Genomic DNA, 15,500 nt, shown 5'->3' with positions numbered 1-15,500 from the left:
GAATGAGGCTGAAGATTGTTTTCTTTGGAGTTAATTTTGTTTTTCTAACTGGTATAGAAATGAATTGCTTGAAAGATATGAGGTTTATTTATTTACAGAACAGGTGCATCTAAAGCTGCAAAATACGAGTTCCCAAACATGCGACCAGTGTCTTTAAGCAGCTTTGAAGGGATGATAACTGGTGAGATGATATTTGTTATTTTTTCATCTTCAATCACTTCTTTGTATAAGTGCTGAGAAAGTATCCAAGGATACTTCAATTTTAATGGTGATATTTACAGGAGAAGCTCTAACTTACCGAGGGGCTTACAGCCCTCATTCACTGACACTGATTCAGTTCTTTAAATGCATTTGGCTTCTCGCTGCTCGAGGAACCAACCTACATATGCATCTGCACCTCCCTGTAGCCTGGACTTGCGCAGCTGAGCACATGTAAAGCTGCTGACCTGATTCTTTGCATAGAATCTAGTTGAAACCTTGGAAGGCTGTGATATATCATGCCCCCAATGGGATGTCCTTGCCTGACTCAGTGGTCCGAGTACTTCAGCATTCTGGAAAGACTTGTGCGTGGATCTGTCTACGTCTTTCTTCTGAGTATTTTTACTGGTAGGGCATATTTGGGCTGACCAGATTTGGAACTCGGTCTCCACTTCATGCTGGTGACTCTGCAAGTAATTAGATAACTCAGTGGGAGGGGTTTCCTTTTAGAAATTAGAAACTGACACCAAGTCTCTGCTTTGGCAGATGATTCTTAAAATGAAACATCTGTGAGAGCAAAAGCATGCAGACATATCCATGACCGGGAGTTTCCTGTACTGTTGGTTAGGATGCACTTGTCTCTAAATCCAGCAGGGACTGAGGTCAGAGCCCAGGACCTCAGTACTCCAGGGGAGCATGTCAAGGAGGAAACTTTGGGCTACGTGGCATTGACATGCAGTCTCGCTCTGACCAGGCAGAACTAACTCTAGACACATGGAACAAGCTCCCTTAGGGAAAGGAGGCGATTCCTTGGATGGAAATCCATGTTACAATTTCTACAGTGTGACAGGATTCCTGAGTTTTAGACAGCGAGGTAACTGTAAGTATGTTTGAGGATCTTGGGACAGATCAATGATGGGAATTAGGCCTGGATTGCCTCTTAAGATTTTGCAGCTTTTTAGCAGACACTGTGCTCTGCTGGGGATGTTTTACTATATGGCTTTCACAGCGGGAAATGTGTATAGCCTGAAGCAACCAAAAGAAATGCTGAAGAAAGGGATGTGTTTTGAGTGGGCACCTCAGGGAGGATAAGGAACGTACTCTGCCCTTTTGGTCCTGCCTGTTTGCCTTCACACCTGAAGCTGCTGCTGGAGGAAGATTTCAGATCTCTCTTCCCCAAAAATAAAGTTCAATTTTTACTTCCAGGTTAGAGAAGAAACAGGAATGGGAACATGGGGAGAGAGTAGTCATCTGGTTTGTGCCTCTTTTCCCCCCTGCCCCAATAGCTCAGTTGTTAGTCCTCTGTGCAGCTGGATTCTTTCCTGCGCTCTAAAGGACTTCAAACCCATGACTTCTGAAGTGTGGATGTTTTAATATAGTGAGGCAGCACTTGACTGTTTAGTAATGAGCCTGTTCGGCTTTTCATGACGTTCCTCAAGACTCATGAGGAATTCCAGACTGCCAACATCACTGAACCTTCAGGGCATGCTCCAGTCTATTCTCATCCAACTTTCTGAAGCAACAGCACATCACATTGTTGTGAGTCAAAAAAATTGTGCTTTAACTGGTTGTATCTTTGCTAGTAACAAGAATAAATTTGACATTATGAATACTTTGATGATGTTTTTAAAATGGGTGTGAAAATTGCTTAGAACGTGAACAAGACCCTTGAATCATTTTTGATTTTTCAGGTGCCAGGCTGTAAAGCTCATTAGCGTATTCTGTGCACTGGGTGATACAAATTTGAAAGGGAGGAAATTGTAGCAGAAAAGCAGAATCTGTTTTGCTTGCACGTTTTGAACTAGACCTGTGCTGCCAGTAAGCAAAACTTGGTATGAACATCCATTGGAGACCTCTTTCCATTTTGATTTGTAGCAATGAGCTGACTTCTCTTTTCAGCAAATTTATTTCCCCAGCCATCCTCTCCGATTGTATCATCAAAGGCCAACGTTTGCTTCTAAGAACAGGACACATAATTAACTGAGTAAGACACTTTCAGAAAAGGTTATAGAAACTCATTTTGTCCTCTGGTCTGTTGGAATCACAAGTATACCAAACATAGCTACAGGAGATTCTGAAGGTAATTCCAGGTGTTTGTTTTGATCGAGGACTTTGTGAGCAGTCTAATGCTCTATTCTCTGTTTTTTTTTTCCATTTTAAAAGCAAGTACAGTCCTTCATATTAAAACCAGCCTACAAAATTACCATGAATGCTGGCACTAGAGCTCCAGACTGAGTGAGATGAAATGGAATCCCATTTTACCAATTTCAGACCTAAATGCTTAATTTCATACAATACTTGCTTATCATCTTAAAGTGACAAACACCTGTAACCAGCACCTGATAAGCATTTGTATTTTCTTTACAATTGTTAAAGACTACAAGCTTCATCTCTGGTTTTGTTCCCCTTCAGAAACGGCCTAAAACCAAACAAGCACTAAATGCACAAAATAAATTAGAAACCTCAAAATTGATACTCCCAGACTCCTAATTAAATAGTGTGCTAGCTTTTTTATTTCCATGGGGCTGGTTTGCCAGTTCCCTCCTCAGCAAACTAGGTTTCCCATTACACTGTGAAATGCCTGTTCTGTTCCCTTGCCTCTGTGTACTGGGACACTTGCACTCTGTGTACCGAGTCCTTAATGGGGGTGTGGATTCTGCACCGACCGTTTAAAGGTTGTATACTGGAGATCACTTTTAACAATATAGATACTTTTTCGTATTCGCTGCTTTCACAAATGTACTTACCACATGGGCAGTCTAGGTAAGCTAGGTGTTCTTGCTGAATGCTTGGTTCACTATGTGATTTTATTTTTTTTTTTTTACTGTGACATAAGATTCCTCTATCTGTGGTCTCTGTTCTCATGGAAATGAAGAGATGCAGTAGATTTTATAGTATTTTAATTTCCTTTTTCCTTTCCATTCTGCTCCACTGCGCATTTCTCTAGCTGCCCAAGTTGAGAAATCACTTAATGTATGGAGTTACAGAAAACCACATGATCCAGCATGGCTGTGGCTTACCTAAAACTGACAGAGAACGTATCTCCTACTGAAGGTAATGGTTTAAATACAAGATGGGAATTACCTGTTAATATTTTTTCCAAGTTTGATCTGGGGAGCACATTTGCTGCTGATGATTGGCTATTAAGCTCTCACCAGCCTTACTTTAACTAATTTTAGTACTTCACAGTTGCAGTCAGTCAGCAGGAGCCAACAGCAGCATCATGGGTGTTTGGCTGAACAGAAGTCTGCCTCTGTACTTTGGTCAAGAACCCCCAGGGATAATCACTGATAAAATTATTCGTAGACTGGGCTGAAAATACTGAAATTAAGCAGATAGCAAGTCAAGTTCTTGTATTTTGCTTCTTGCTTTCTTCAATAGTACATACCCTCATGCGAAGTAAAATGTTTGCATATAGCAGGAGTGTTCTTACTGCAGCTTTTTGCAGTACAGTGTCAGACTTCGATGAGAGGCACGGTGTGCTAACTTAGAGAAATAAGACAGCTGGCAACTAACAAATAGAAGAAAACCCCATTCCATCCTCTTTCCTTCTTAAGTCCATATTACTGGCTTATTTCCTTACAGAACTGGAAGGTGATTGTAAAAAACCTGTGATCAAGACAATCCATTCCTAACTGAGAAAGAAAAAAAACTCTTCCTTGTTGCATGCTAGTCTCCTCTGCACTTTCTTTTGTTCACTGACCCAGTGATCTCACCGGTGGGCAGAGGAAACAAAGTGAAGGGCTGGCACAGCTTTGCCCAAGATCAGACAGGTCAGCCATCACTACAGTAAAGGGAACATTTTAGAAATTTAGATCTGCCATTTAAAAAGATTAACCCTTTTAATTCCCTTCAAGTGGTTGGTTGCCCACAGCAACTTTTGTCTGAAGACGCATAGTACCTGTGTATCAGCTACCGCCTCGTTCTATTCAGGGATAACCGTACTAAGAATTGAAGTTTAATCAGCTGTATTTTAAAGACTGAGTCCAGAATTAACTAATGCTGTTTCTCAATTTGAAAAAAATGTGAAACAACTGCCACAGACACTGCCATAGACAGAAAAGACAAGCTGTGCTTTTCCAGACCTGGCTCCTAACCTTTTCTAATACACAGAAGTCAGTTTGTAGCAGTCTAGGAGATGCATTTCTAATACAAGCACAAAACTACCTTTGCTGCACTGCCACTAGTTTTGCTATGAAGAACAGATAAACAGCAATATAGTCTGTAACATCAGCGTTCTCTGCTATAGGGTCAGGTTTGGTAACTTACGCTTTTTTTCAATTCAACGTTTCTGCTGTTAAAATAAGGCTGTGTGTGATACCTCTGCCCGCCGTAACAGTGAAGCGAGTTAATCAGCTTTTTAGATGAGAACCGAGTGTTAAGCCCCTCCGAGTGTTAAACCTGCAACTCACAATTTTTCCATAGACAGACATACTCCTACAGTGTTTGTGTTTGAGAGACAGCCAGTCAGGGATGCAAGAACTTCAAGATGTCAGTCCTCCCTTTTGGCAAACACAGGAAGCTGTTTTATGGTAAGTTTTCTTTAAAGTTCCTCCATTGAAGTTCAATTAAACTGGAGACATACCTACAATTGTTACTGATAAAATGTAGTTTTATTAAATTATAAATTCCGTAACAAAAACAAGACAGATCAAGAAAGACCTCAAAAACAAAACTACAAGGACTAGATGGCAAAGCTAGTGAAAATGCCATGAAGAGTTTATAGGTAAGAATTTGCAACAAAAGTTAACAGCATTTTTACATTTCCATTGAAGGAAGGTAAATGATTGCTCTTGTCTAGTAAAAACACACTTTTAACTCCAAACTCACATCTATTTTCTCACATTAAATTAAGCACCCTGCTCACACCCAACATCTTGCCTGCTCCCACATTGCTTTAGTGTTCTTTTCATACATCAATCCATGCAGAAAGTAGTAAGACACTTAATGCAACAGTCAGATAATGAAGACAATTCAAGTTGTACAGTAGATATACATTGGCCAAAAAGGGATCGAGTATTTCCAAGGGGAAAATGCTACAAAATAAACACAAGACATTTTCAAGAAAACTGGGTATTGCTAAGCAGCTTTCAAACCATTAACAGGACAACCCAGTTTCCTACAGTTAGAGTCTTCCAGCTGAGACATGTTAAGAGACTTAAGTTAAACAGGCCAAATCTGTTTCTCCCCTTCACCCCACCCTCCCACCAAACACACTGCTAGGTTTGAGTGCAATGCCAATGTGGACAGAAAATTTACAGATACAGGACCGAGTTTTTAATCGCATGGCTCTTGATTTAAACTTCAGTGACTGTGCACTGTCCATCTGGCCTTCTAGATCTTACACTTGAGTTTACCACCCCGCCTCCTGCCACTGGTCTATCCGCTCCTGCCTGGCTTGCGTTTGCACTCAAGTGTCTCTGCTGGACAGACGACGGGCGTTGCTGAAGGTGGGCAGACACATCCTCGCTATCGCTGCTAGCATCCGATTCGGTCTCCTCAACGGAGGTGTCGGGGGCTGGCACCCTCCCAGAAGATGACGATTCGTGGTCTTCTTCTCCCTCTCCCCTATGACTCCTTTCAGCCATACTGTCTCCGTTTATTTGCAAGTGGGCAAAAGAGTTCTCTAGGGAATTGCTTGCATCAGGCGATGGCGTTGAAGGACTCATCAGCTGACCATCTAGTGACGGCAGGGGCCTCGCAGGGATGGATGCCAGAGGCTGCACAGCCGCAGCCCCTGGGGTCGGTGTGCTGTCTGCACCATCAGCGGAGCTCTCTCTTGCCAGGTTGACAGTGTTAGCCTCACAGTCCAACCTCAGCCCAGCCACTCCCTTCTTTGGTATATCTATGATGTCCCGTTTTATTTTTCTGCGGCGTCCGTGCTCATTTCTCCTATACTGAACCATATTTTCAAGATCTGCTACATATAAAAACCCAGCGATTAGCATTTCGGTGCTCTTTTTACCCTTGGAAAAGGCATCTTCCAGCTCTCTGCTGGTACGTTCATCATACTGCCACCAACCATTTCTACCTTCATAGTACCAGGCATATTCTCCATTGCCTCTGCTTGCCGCTTTGAGTTCTTCTGGTGACAATAATGTTGGCTTGTCAAGAAAATCCTCTGGAATCTCCTGCCGGCAGAGTGCACATCGCTTCCCAAGCCAAGAAGCTCCCTTCACACACAGATAGCAGAAAACATGTTTACAAGGCAGACTTACTGGATGGACACATGTTTGCAGACAGATAGCACATTCGGGGACTGTCAGGGAAGGTGCTGCGTTAGCACACGACTCATTTGTCTTCCTATTTGTGGGAAGCATGTTGATCGAATGATCTATTTCACCACAGCCAGCCATCCTGCAGAGAATCAAAGATAGATTTAAATCAGTTTAAGTCAACCTAAACTGGCACCTTATATCACCTTTGACTTCAACATCCACAGAATGAGATGCTTACCTTAAATTAAGGTAAGTTAACATTTATGAAGCTCAACTCAAAGAAACTGAGAAGTTAACATTCTGTGTCCTGAGCTGACAGACTAAATCGAGTACTGGGAGAATTAATTTTGCTAATCACCAATCTTCATCTGTTTGATTTTCAGCACGCTATCACGCCAAGTTAGAAAACAAATTTTGGAATTTTCTATGTTCTTCCTCTGAAGTAGTGTTGATTAATGAACCTCCAGTCAGCCAGTTACTTTGCCGCCTCCTCAGGAAATTTCAAGAAGCCATGGTTCTTTCCTCAAGAGGTGATCTAGCTGCAAACATTGAATCTAAACCAATCTCTCTTCACAGTACTGGTGATAATCTGTTTGATTAAGGGATTGCCTGAACAGTACCTCAGACTAGGTTTCCACAGTGGAAAATGTGCCTGCCAGCAGCACTCAGCTGAAGTATTCCCCCACTCCGTTTCTTAGTCCCCATGCACCACAGTACGCCATCCCTCAAACTGGGCTCAGAACAACCACAGGGCTGCAGAAAGAACCACAGTGGAAAACTGAGATGGCTTTTTGAAAAGATACCCTGGATTCCTTTTTCCTAAATGTCAAGTGAACTCCCTGATATTGCTGAGTGCATCTCAGAAGGAATCGCTGCAGCCCAGCAGAAGGAGCAGTATATCACAGAAGATACACAACCCTGATGTGATTGGTTTGTGAAGTCGTTGCCTCTACCTTCTCTGGCCATATCTTATGTCTGTCATTAAAGATGATTTTGTAACCAACTGTAAGAGAGCAGGGAACGCAAAACTGTGTCACTTCAGCATTGTGTAGGATTTTAGTAGTTGAAAAATTCTAGCCTAAATATGCAAATGCCTTCTCAATTACATTTTTGCCATGGCAATCTTTCACAGTCTGTTTCATGGTAATTTTCCTTTTATGTTCATATTTATTAGCAATGGAAACCAAACACCAGATATCAAATGAGGGAGAAGATGGGCTTTGGGGGATGGGGCCTAAAAAGGTGCCTTTTTTCATTTAAATCCCCAGGGAACTTTGAGACTCCTATTCAGCAAAACAAGCCTTTCAGTGAAACTGGCCTTTGTTGTACAAGCAGCTAGGAATAGTTCATGCAAAACTATCACAGGCACATGGCGCAAAAGGGACCTCGAGAGGTCACGTAGCCCAGTCTCCTGCTCCACATGGCACTACCCCCAGTACTAGATCAGATCAGCCATGGCTTTGTCTAGTTCAGCGTTTTGGAAACCTGCAAGGATGGAGATACCACAACCTCCCTGGACGACCTGTTCTAGTCTAGTTATACACATGTCTAGCAGAATGTGTTACCTCAAGAGAAAATGCCTAGTGTTACTGTAAAAGCCTCCACTACTTTAAACATCTTATGAATACATGCTGGGATTTAAAAAAAAAAATAAAATGCTTCAGTATCTGTATTTATCTCTACAGTAATGTATTAAGTGCTGTTTACTTAAAAATGTATTTCTGTATGCTGTCTGTTCCCTTCTATCACTGTAATTTCCTCTCGAAAGACCAATGCCTCTCTAATCCATTTTTTATCAAATCATTCTTTTAAAGCTCTACAGCTCAAATATTTTTTCCTCAAGTAGCACATAATTTTATCCACCTATGTTTCCATTTCATATCTGAATTTCTTTCTCTGAGATTAAAGACAAATCTGCATACTAGTTCTTAAATCAGCATGCCAGATCGAGACACAGCATTACCTACCACCTGGTAACTATCTTCTTACCGTACAGTACATACCTATTTGCGAGATCCATGCTAACACTGTTGTGAACGAGGTGCTCTGTGGGAGCCTCACACTTTTGAGCTTATTTTTTGTAACAGAATTTTACACCAAAACTAGGGGTTTATAATAAGAAATTTATTAGGAAAAGGTGGGAAGAAAAGCTATTGAGATTTCAGAATAACCACGAATACAATCCAACCAGTATCTCACAACAGAATAACTGAAAGAGAAATCCATATATTGATTAATTTGCGCTAACTGTGGCTGAGGTAAAGGATCTGAATTTTCAAGTGCTCCCATAATAAGATACTACTGTGCAAAAAGGCACAGCAGCAGAGGTTTTTTTACTTCCACGCTACAGTTTTACAAAAGGCTGCTTCGCTCTGAACACACTTTATAAGATTATCCTTTTCAAAGAAAAGATTAAAACAATCTGTAGATAAGTAACTTCTATACAAGTCGCATATCGTAATTAAGATTTTAGAGAGGATTAAAATGCAATGCTGGGATTAAAAATGCAATGCGTTCTGACAAATCAAATTCTGATACCATGAGCTAATTTATTAGTAAACTAAAAGCAGAGTGAAAGTTCTCACCTATTCGCTGAAAACACAAAAATGCCAACATTTGAACTGTGCTCAACAGGTCACCCATTAATTTGAGGGTTCTTTGATTCCTTACTACATCAAGACAATGATGCAGTATATGAAAAGAAAGGAGTAAATGCCTTATCTTGAAATTCCTATGTGATTTTTAATGACTCAGAGGAAAATCTTATGTGTAAGATGAATAAAGCCGGAGGAGTAAACCCCTATCTCTAAACAAGTGCTACCCAGCAACATCAAACTCTTAAAAGATAAGCACAACTGCAGTTGCATGTGCTCAGAATGCAGGACAATTACGCACTTGAAGATTCATATCAAATAAACTGATACTGTCTCACTTTTCATTTTTAAAGGAAAATCCTAATTAATCCTTTTTTGTTTACCTTTTAAAGTATCAAATCTAGGTCGTAGAGTTTGTTTATAAACTGGTACAAAGATGTATATGTAGATTTTTATTGAAGAGGTAAACCCTTCAGAAAGGAGGAAAAACATCTAGGACTGCTATTCTGCTACATGCTACATATGGCTATGGAAACATTTTCATTGCAACTTCATGGCATTAAGAACTAAAAAAACCTGACCACAGAATATTTTTCTGGAAATTAAGAGTAATATTTTATAACAAGGTTTAATCAAAACTGGCTTCATATTAGAACTGCTATCAAGCAGTAAAGCTCTGGATTTTTGAGGGCTGTGTTCCCTTAGGTCACTTCCAGCAACAGGGAAAATTACATTATTGAATAATGAGGCTAAAAATTAATCAAACTCAAGGACAAAATCTAAAAATAATTTTAAGTATTTAGATCTTCAATTCAGGTATAAATAAGGAAACAATAAGCATCCGAACACTGCATTTTAATGTAAATACAGCCTAAAGCCAACTGAGAACGACCTAGTCCATAATCTTGCCAGATCCCACCTCTCTATCATCCTTTTGTGGGTTTTTTTATTTTTAGTATTAAAACATGTATTTAATTTGTAAGCTTAGGGTGCACAGCCTAGAGCGCCTTCATCAACCCACAAAGTACAGAAGAGGTGATGTATAAAAACTGTATGAAAAGACCCGGGCCTTCTAGGACTCTATTGGAAGAAAAAGTAAATTCCCACAAAACCACCTCAAAACTGAATAACTTTTCAAACTCCAGGTCAAATTCCAACTGCAACTGAGCAGTCTGTGAAGGAGCTGACACATATCCATTAACAAAACAGCTTACTTTTGCTGAATAATTTCTACTGAAGCATGCCACAAGACTAAATTGTCCTCTCTTCAGATGTCTCCAGCTAGGATGGCAGGTCCTCCTTCCCAAGGCTGGCTCATTCCTTACTGGTCCTGCCCAACGGTACACTACCGTGTTTCAGCTTCTCTGCAAACTACTGCAAAGCAAATAATATCACCATTACAATGTTGTACAGAGATGTGAGCAAGCAAAATACAATGCCACAGTCCTGTTACAGAAAAGAAATTACTATGCTTTCATTTATCTGATGCAGGCTGTTTTCAATAAAAATATCATCAGACTTCTGTGGGGTTGTTTTTTTTTTTTGCAATAATCAATTTTGGCACACAGTTTTGATGTAAATTATTTTGATGTCTGACTTCAGCAAATTATCTTTAATTATAAAGTATTATAAAAGGCAATTCTCTTTAACTATAAGTTAATAGCTCATTTCCATAAAATGACCGCATATACAAAAGGAGGAACAAGACCAAAGTTAGGAGCATGTTACATTTATGCAAATTTAATCTCTAGTAAGTGACTGCTTATATTCAGAGAGTTTAAAAAGTCCTAAAGCTGTTTATAAAACTATCCATATCGCATAATTCCAAAGGACTACCTAGGCTTGTATCATGCCTCTTAACAGGGACTAGTATCAGATGCTTGAGGAGAAAACAGTGCGTGCACACAGCTGATTTCCCCTAGGTCCTCTCCATATTTCAAGCCATCTGTAGCTCAGAGCCTTGCATCCTTGTCCTCTTTTTCAGAGCTCACATGCATTCATTTCATGAATGAAGCTCAGAACTGTTCAGCACTTTTTTCTTTATAAATCGACATAGGTATGTCCTCATACTAGCTTATAAACAAGCTCTATGACCTAGATTTGATACTTAACAAGGTAAGCAAAACCAGGATTAATTAGGATCTTCCTTTATTTCTTTATAAAGTGCTGAAGGGCTCTGAGGTTCATTCATGGAATGAATGCATGCAATCTCTGGAAAAAAAAAAAAAAAAAGGACAAGAACGCAACTCAGCCTCCACACCTCTTCAGGCTAGCAGGTAACGTCAGTCACAATACATTTTGCGTATGTCACCAACCAGAATCTGGGCTAAGTCATTTCACAAATACATAATAATCACTGGAAAGCAGTAAGTGTCTAACAAATACCTAAATAAATTTATTGCCGGGAAGTAGGAATCTGCAAACTCAGAATGGGGAAGAGGGACCACCAAGATTTCATTGTCGTATTCTCACACCCTAAACAGGAACGTCTTGACCTAAAAGAGCCACCCTTAGTTACAGAACGTATTTGAGAATCCTCTGTAAAAAGACTGATGAGCCATAGAGTTATGTCTTCCTTCTGGGCTGCAGCTTTCAAGATGATTCTTAAGCATTTTGAACTAAAATTTCCAGTTGCTGCAAAACATTATGTACAGGAGTGATATGAAGCAGACCTGAGAATGTCACATCTTAGATTACAATTTGCTCAAGGAAAGAATCATTTCAGTATAAATACAGTGCAAATCACAGATGTAAGAGTCGAGCAAAGTCAAGGAGTGGTAAGTCCCTGAAAGAACATGGAGCATTTAGAATTATAGTATTCTGTGCTATAGTCCTTCATCAAATGATTGAACATTTATCATTAATAATGTCGGAGTGAAACGTTCAGGCAACTTCAGTATAAAACACATTACTCAAATATGTTATTTTCTTTATAGCTGAGCTCCATGTAACATTCCACGCAGCTATTTTTAGAAAGAACTCCTAAGAAAAAATGGAAAAATTAACGAGCCTATCCACACCTTTTCTCCCCTCATCGTTCTAGCAGCTTCTCCTTTCTTCACACATCAATCTGAAACCAAGAGCTGCAATCGCATTAAAATTTTGGCTTTACTAATCCACTCAGACAAGATACTATGTTTGCTATGATCAAAGAGACAGTTGCAACAAGCTTGATGCTGTGGGTGCGGTGTTCACTCCATCTTAGGAGCTGGCTTTCTGTTACTTCTGAAGGTATGGCTTAAAGCCTTTCATCTACTACCTCTTGCAATCCACTACCTCTCGCAATCCACTACTAGAGGTAGCACATCAGAAAACCAAATGTTATATGGAGACGGGAGAAAAAGGTTGGGTCAGCTCTGGCAGATTTCCTAGGAAATAAAAATGCATGAACACATTCAAGATATGTAATTATACCTAGAAGAATCCCATTAGGGTGTAATTATAGGATTATGGTAAGGCAACTTTCTAATTGCTGCATAGGTCTTAAAAAGAACTAGTTCACAAACTGACTTGAAGTAACCTCTACGTTTCATGACGTTATTTAATAAGTCAGTCTTGAAAGTTTTACTAAACAGGCTACAAGACACTTGTGGTTACACACACACGCCCCTTCTTGGATGACGCCGCCTCCTTTAAAGTCAAGTGGGTAAGAGCTGTGTTCTATACTTAGCAATTAATTTTCTATGCTTGAAAAGCATGTAGAATCATAGAACAGAATCGTTATGGCTGGAAGAGACCTCAAAGATCATCAAGTCCAACCACAGTATAAGGAGTTATGCTACCTGCAGCAACTTGCAAGTATCCCTTCCTTCTGCACCCTCACTAAATCCATGCATCCTATTACAGTCTGATTTTGAAGCTTTCATTCAAGATGCAACAGATGAAAGACAACCCCATCGATCAGGAGCAAGAATTTAAACTGGGCAACATCCCCTCCCAAGCTGTGGCTCATCCAGCATTTAACCGCTCTCTTTGACCCCGTGTAAGAGTCTCACGATGCTTGCTAGGAGAAGTCATGTCTACTTCTTCCACACAATTTTAAGATTTTGAAGCAGTGGACTTCCTACAAGACCTATCTCCCAAAATGATTTCAGGTTCTTCATAAGAAAAATGTCAAGCTTTCACTAGGCCAAGGTGGAATGAAACCATTTCTTGTCGGTTCAGTCAACCGTGCCCACTGGATTCCCAGTAAACTATCGGACGCAAGACAATTTTTTTCCACTTTTGTATTTCTCTGGAAAAAAAAGCAACAACAACAAAATCCCAGAAACATACATATTTAAGAAGCCAGCTCCTAAATGTCGATAGAAGTGTTACCTACAGTCTTAAGAAGTCTCTGTAAGTAAAAGCTTAGCTCTTTAAACACAAAGAAGCACAAACCATTGGTAAATTCAACTAAACCCAGCTTCTAACCAAACCAGCCAAAGACTATTATTTGAGTCCTGCCTCAAATGACAGATGATCTCATAAATTGTGCCACTCGGTACAGATTACTCTAAAATCACTATCACAAATTTCCCCCCATGCCCAGGTTGAAAACTCAGCAGCTACAGTATTACTTCAAAAGAGTACATGCTCTTCTGTAATTAAATACTTAGATTCTTCCATCAAGCTCCCTAAGTTGTAACTCAATTACCGGGGGGACAGGAGGGGAAAAAAGAACCCCAGAATTCTGCCCTTCCCACAGCGTTTGGCTTGTAGTGACTTGTAGGGAAGAAAGACGGAAGGTGGCTGGTTTTTTACATAGGAAAAAATCACTCTCCTGTCTGAAGGTCTGCTGCTGTCAATGTAGCATCAGCTCAAGGCACTTGGCCTATCAGGTATTTTTTTAAACTGTCCCTGGGCACTGGATAGCACAAGAGCTAAATAACCTCGCCGGTTCCTGTTCTTACCTACTTCTCTGCATCTGTTTCTTACACTTAGGATATCTTCAGGAATTGCCGACTGTGATGAGGCTTCAAGTTGCCTGTCATTCTTTATCCTTTGCTATTATACCTTAATAAAGAAAACGACCTTCATATGTACATTTGGAACTGAATCACAGAAGAATGGTCAAGCGCAGAACAGTCAACCATTTTGGTATTAAACTGCTACATATTTATTCAAAATGAGTTCTCCTGTACTACAACTGGAGCACTGAATTTTAATTTTGAGCATATATCCTATTTCAATTTATTTAATGGAGCAACATGCTAGTTTCTCACTCGAAATGATACTGTGTGGAAAATGAAGCAGAAACTGGTTCATCTGAAGTTATCAATGCTTCAGAAACAGAAAGTACAGGAACATCTCTTCATATACACAGACTTGATTAACATGCACAGAAGAGAGACAGACAAAAAAAAAAAATCAATTTCAACAAAAAGACTTTTCCCTCACCGATTCCAGAAGTCCACTGTTCAATAGCCTTTAAAAATACTGCAGTTCTAGTTCTCTAAATAAGCGAGAATTCAATTACATCTAAATTGATGCAGTGTATTTTGAACGAAACAAGAACAGAACTTTTTCTTTCACTCAGTACCAATTCTGCATTATAGCAATTTAAACAAGTGCTACTTTGATTCACTTGGAACGAAACCACAGTATTAACCAGACAAGACAGTGTTCTTGCAAACATTCAATATTTAAGATTTACTCCAAATGACCAAATCAATATTCAGATTTCACTGTGTCCTCAATACTATGACACACTATAATTTTCAGTAGGGCATTTTTAGAGATGCTTTAGAAACTACTTTTAAGTAGCCCACTGTCCAGAGTCAACAGCTAACAAAGTAGCAGGACTGTATTTTTAGTATTACAAATCTGACAAAAGCAAAATGTTTTAAAGCTCTGCTCCCTACTCCTCGTAATCGTTCAATGTATACTCGCGTACCACACCACCAGTAACAAAACCCACAGTATTTCTAGTTCACAGGGCAGAAAAGTTATACTAAGATTTAAAACCCCAACCCTTTTATTTGGTTTTAACTATTTCACCATGCTGTTTGTACGAAAAACTCGTATTTACTAAATATTTGGTAATAATTTTTCAGTGGTGGCAGCATGTATTGCACCAAAAGCCGGACCTATTTTCACGTCCCATTTTAACATTCCAAAGGGATGCAAGCCAAACACTGGAGCCGAGACCATCAAGCACAAAGAAACAAAAGCACTTCCAATCAAAACACCAGTTACTTCTCCCGTGTACCGTGCTCCTACGCCCGGCGGTACGACTTCCAGCCTGGGCCGAGGCAGCTCACCGCAGTAACCGAAGTAAGCCAGGGACGGCAAGAACGCTTTGAAAGGCGAGTGCCAACACGCAGCACAGAATTATTTAAAGCGCTGCCCACCGGTCAGAGAACTAAAGCGCTGCGCTCGCTGGGGCAGGGGACCCCGCCACGCGTGACGACGCTCCCGCTAATGCTCCTGACCTATTTTACTACCGAGCACAACGAAACCTGGAAATCCGGGCCCCGACCCGGCACCCAGCGCGGGGGGATGCCGCCTC

The 15,500-nt window shown here is 40.3% G+C and overlaps 1 protein-coding gene across 2 annotated transcripts; it reads right to left on the bottom strand.

Annotated features, from left to right (window-relative positions):
• Nucleotides 1–4,788: 4,788 nt before the first annotated feature.
• Nucleotides 4,789–10,388, bottom strand: RNF146 (ring finger protein 146). 2 transcript variants are annotated; one of them, XM_009695166.1, is made up of 2 exons: nt 10,225–10,388; nt 4,789–6,555 (listed from the first exon to the last, which is right to left on the bottom strand). In XM_009695166.1, the coding sequence occupies exon 2, from the start codon at nt 6,552–6,554 to the stop codon at nt 5,496–5,498; it is 1,059 nt and encodes a 352-aa protein (XP_009693468.1). In that variant the 5' UTR covers nt 6,555; nt 10,225–10,388; the 3' UTR covers nt 4,789–5,495. The 2 variants fall into 2 exon arrangements, with proteins under 2 accessions (XP_009693468.1, XP_009693470.1); XM_009695168.1 differs by lacking the exon at nt 10,225–10,388 and adding an exon at nt 7,037–7,074.
• Between the last annotated feature and the right edge of the window lie 5,112 nt (nt 10,389–15,500).

This window comes from Cariama cristata, unplaced genomic scaffold (genome assembly GCF_000690535.1).
Source record: "Cariama cristata isolate BGI_N322 unplaced genomic scaffold, ASM69053v1 scaffold14752, whole genome shotgun sequence".
In the NCBI taxonomy this organism is placed as follows: domain Eukaryota; kingdom Metazoa; phylum Chordata; class Aves; order Cariamiformes; family Cariamidae; genus Cariama; species Cariama cristata.
This window is presented reverse-complemented; position numbering and strand designations above follow the sequence as displayed.